At 49.4% G+C, this 1,941-nt stretch overlaps 1 protein-coding gene across 1 annotated transcript; it reads right to left on the bottom strand.

Annotated features, from left to right (window-relative positions):
• Window positions 1-824: 824 nt before the first annotated feature.
• Window positions 825-1,897, bottom strand: LOC100905427 (uncharacterized; the record flags this gene model as incomplete). The annotated part of the gene is made up of 1 exon (XM_003741790.1): window positions 825-1,897. A coding segment is annotated over one exon (1,073 nt), but the record flags the coding sequence as incomplete, so codon positions are not given.
• Window positions 1,898-1,941: the final 44 nt, after the last annotated feature.

Below are 1,941 nucleotides of genomic sequence, written 5' to 3'. Positions count from 1 at the left end.
CCCCATCGCTCCATGGCGAGCCGTGAGCCTGAGCGATGAATGACAGCGAAGAGATCGAAAACTCCGCGAGCAAAGTCACCGATTCCGACGGAGCGTGATTCGCGCCAAATGAATAACATACATTGAGCACGCTCACACGAGCTGCGAGGCGAGAAATGTTTTCCTTGATTTGCGACTCCGCATACCCGAATTCCTAAACTATAAACGTTTTCCGGGCTTATATTGCCGGATTCTCACAGATTTTTGTGCTGCCGAAACTTCGGTTTTCGGTTTCGGGTTCTCGAAAATCGAAAATTGAAGAATCGACATTTCGATTTACGATTTTGACCGGGACCGAAAATAATTTTCCGGTTTCCGGCTTAACGGAAACTCAGGCCTACATGCAGGAGACATTCTGTCGGCGTTCCGGATCGAATTGTTTCCCTGATGTGTCTCCGAAGACAATGTTCGCGGGTGCGCGATCGACGTCTGACGTCAGCGATCGCAACCACTGAGGTCCCTTTATCCATAGTGTTTTGTTGTGATCGGAGAAGAGGTCTGCTCCTCTCGGAATAAGGTCGGCTGGATTCTCCTCTGATTTCGCATATTTCCACACGGTCTGGCCGACGAGAGTGTGAATACGCCGGATTCTGTTGGCTACATATGGCTTCCAGCGCTCCGGTTCCGAGTTTACCCGTCCTAGGACGCTCGAATTATCAGTGTATAGATGAGTAGAGTAAATCTGTATGTCCATGAGACTCTTGACTGATGATAGCAGTCGGCTGGCGAGAAGCGCGCCCAGAAGCTCTAGGCGATGGATCGACATTGGCTTGACCGGACATACTTTAGCTTTCGCCATAACGAAATGGGTAATCGGTTTCGTATTTGCAGAGCTCTCTCGGAGGTAGATGACGCAGCCGTATGCGTTTAAGCTGGCATCTGAGAACACGTGGAGTTTGTTTGCGCGAGTTGTCGCCTGTGTTTGAAAGCATGTGGCGGGAGATTGACACTTTGTCCTTGTCGAGCAAATCCGTGAATCTCGCGTATTCTTCTGCGTGCGGGCCATCTAAGGCTAAGTCCCATCCGATTTCCGATTTCCATAGCTTCTGAAGCAATATTTTGGCGTTTATGGTTGTCGGACCCATAATTCCTGATGGATCGAAAATTTGGGCGAGTCCTCTGAGGAGTTTTCTTTTTGACGGTGTTCCTGATTGGAGCTTCCTGATGGCCTTAGTGGCTGGCACCGATAAAAGATCCATTTGTTGGTTCCAAGGGATCCCTAAGAATTTGCTGTCTAATTGGCCGGTGGATATTGTTGGGTCCTTGACCGGTGAGTGCTTCTTGATGAATTCTCCCAGCTCTGTGCTGTTCGACGCCCATTTCTTGAGGGGCATGTGTGCTTCCTGGAAGATGTCGAATAGGAGCGAAATTTTGTATTTCGCGTCCTCGAGGTTATCACTTCCTAGACAAATGTGATCCATATAGAAAGAGTCGATAATCTCTTGGATGAATTTCCTGCCCTTGGGATGTATTGATTGTGCGTACTCCAGGTGAGAACGCACCCCTTGGCAATGCAGAAATGGGGAGCAGACTAGTCCGAAGTCTAGTCTGGTCGCCCAAAATCCTTTCACTGGGGCTGACCCGTTGGTTGATATTCCTAATGGCCAAACGAATCGTAAGAAGGTGCGATCCTCTGGGGCAATCCTGAATTGTTGGAAAGCTTTTTCTATGTCAGCCGCTACGGCGTATCTGTACTGGCGAAACTTCAGTATCACTTTGATTATGTTGGGGAGTAGATTTGGTCCCTGATGAAGTACGTCATTGAGACCGGCTTCGCTTGATCGACGGGCGCTGGCGTCCTTGACAACTCGGGTTTTCAAAACCCAGGGGGAGATTCCGGGTTCGCCTTGAATACTGCCTGGATTGGCAGGTAGTGAGCGAGCTGGTCGCGTGATCTTTGTT

This window comes from Galendromus occidentalis, unplaced genomic scaffold (assembly GCF_000255335.2).
Source record: "Galendromus occidentalis unplaced genomic scaffold, Mocc_1.1 scf7180000077196, whole genome shotgun sequence".
NCBI lineage: Eukaryota > Metazoa > Arthropoda > Arachnida > Mesostigmata > Phytoseiidae > Galendromus > Galendromus occidentalis.
This window is presented reverse-complemented; position numbering and strand designations above follow the sequence as displayed.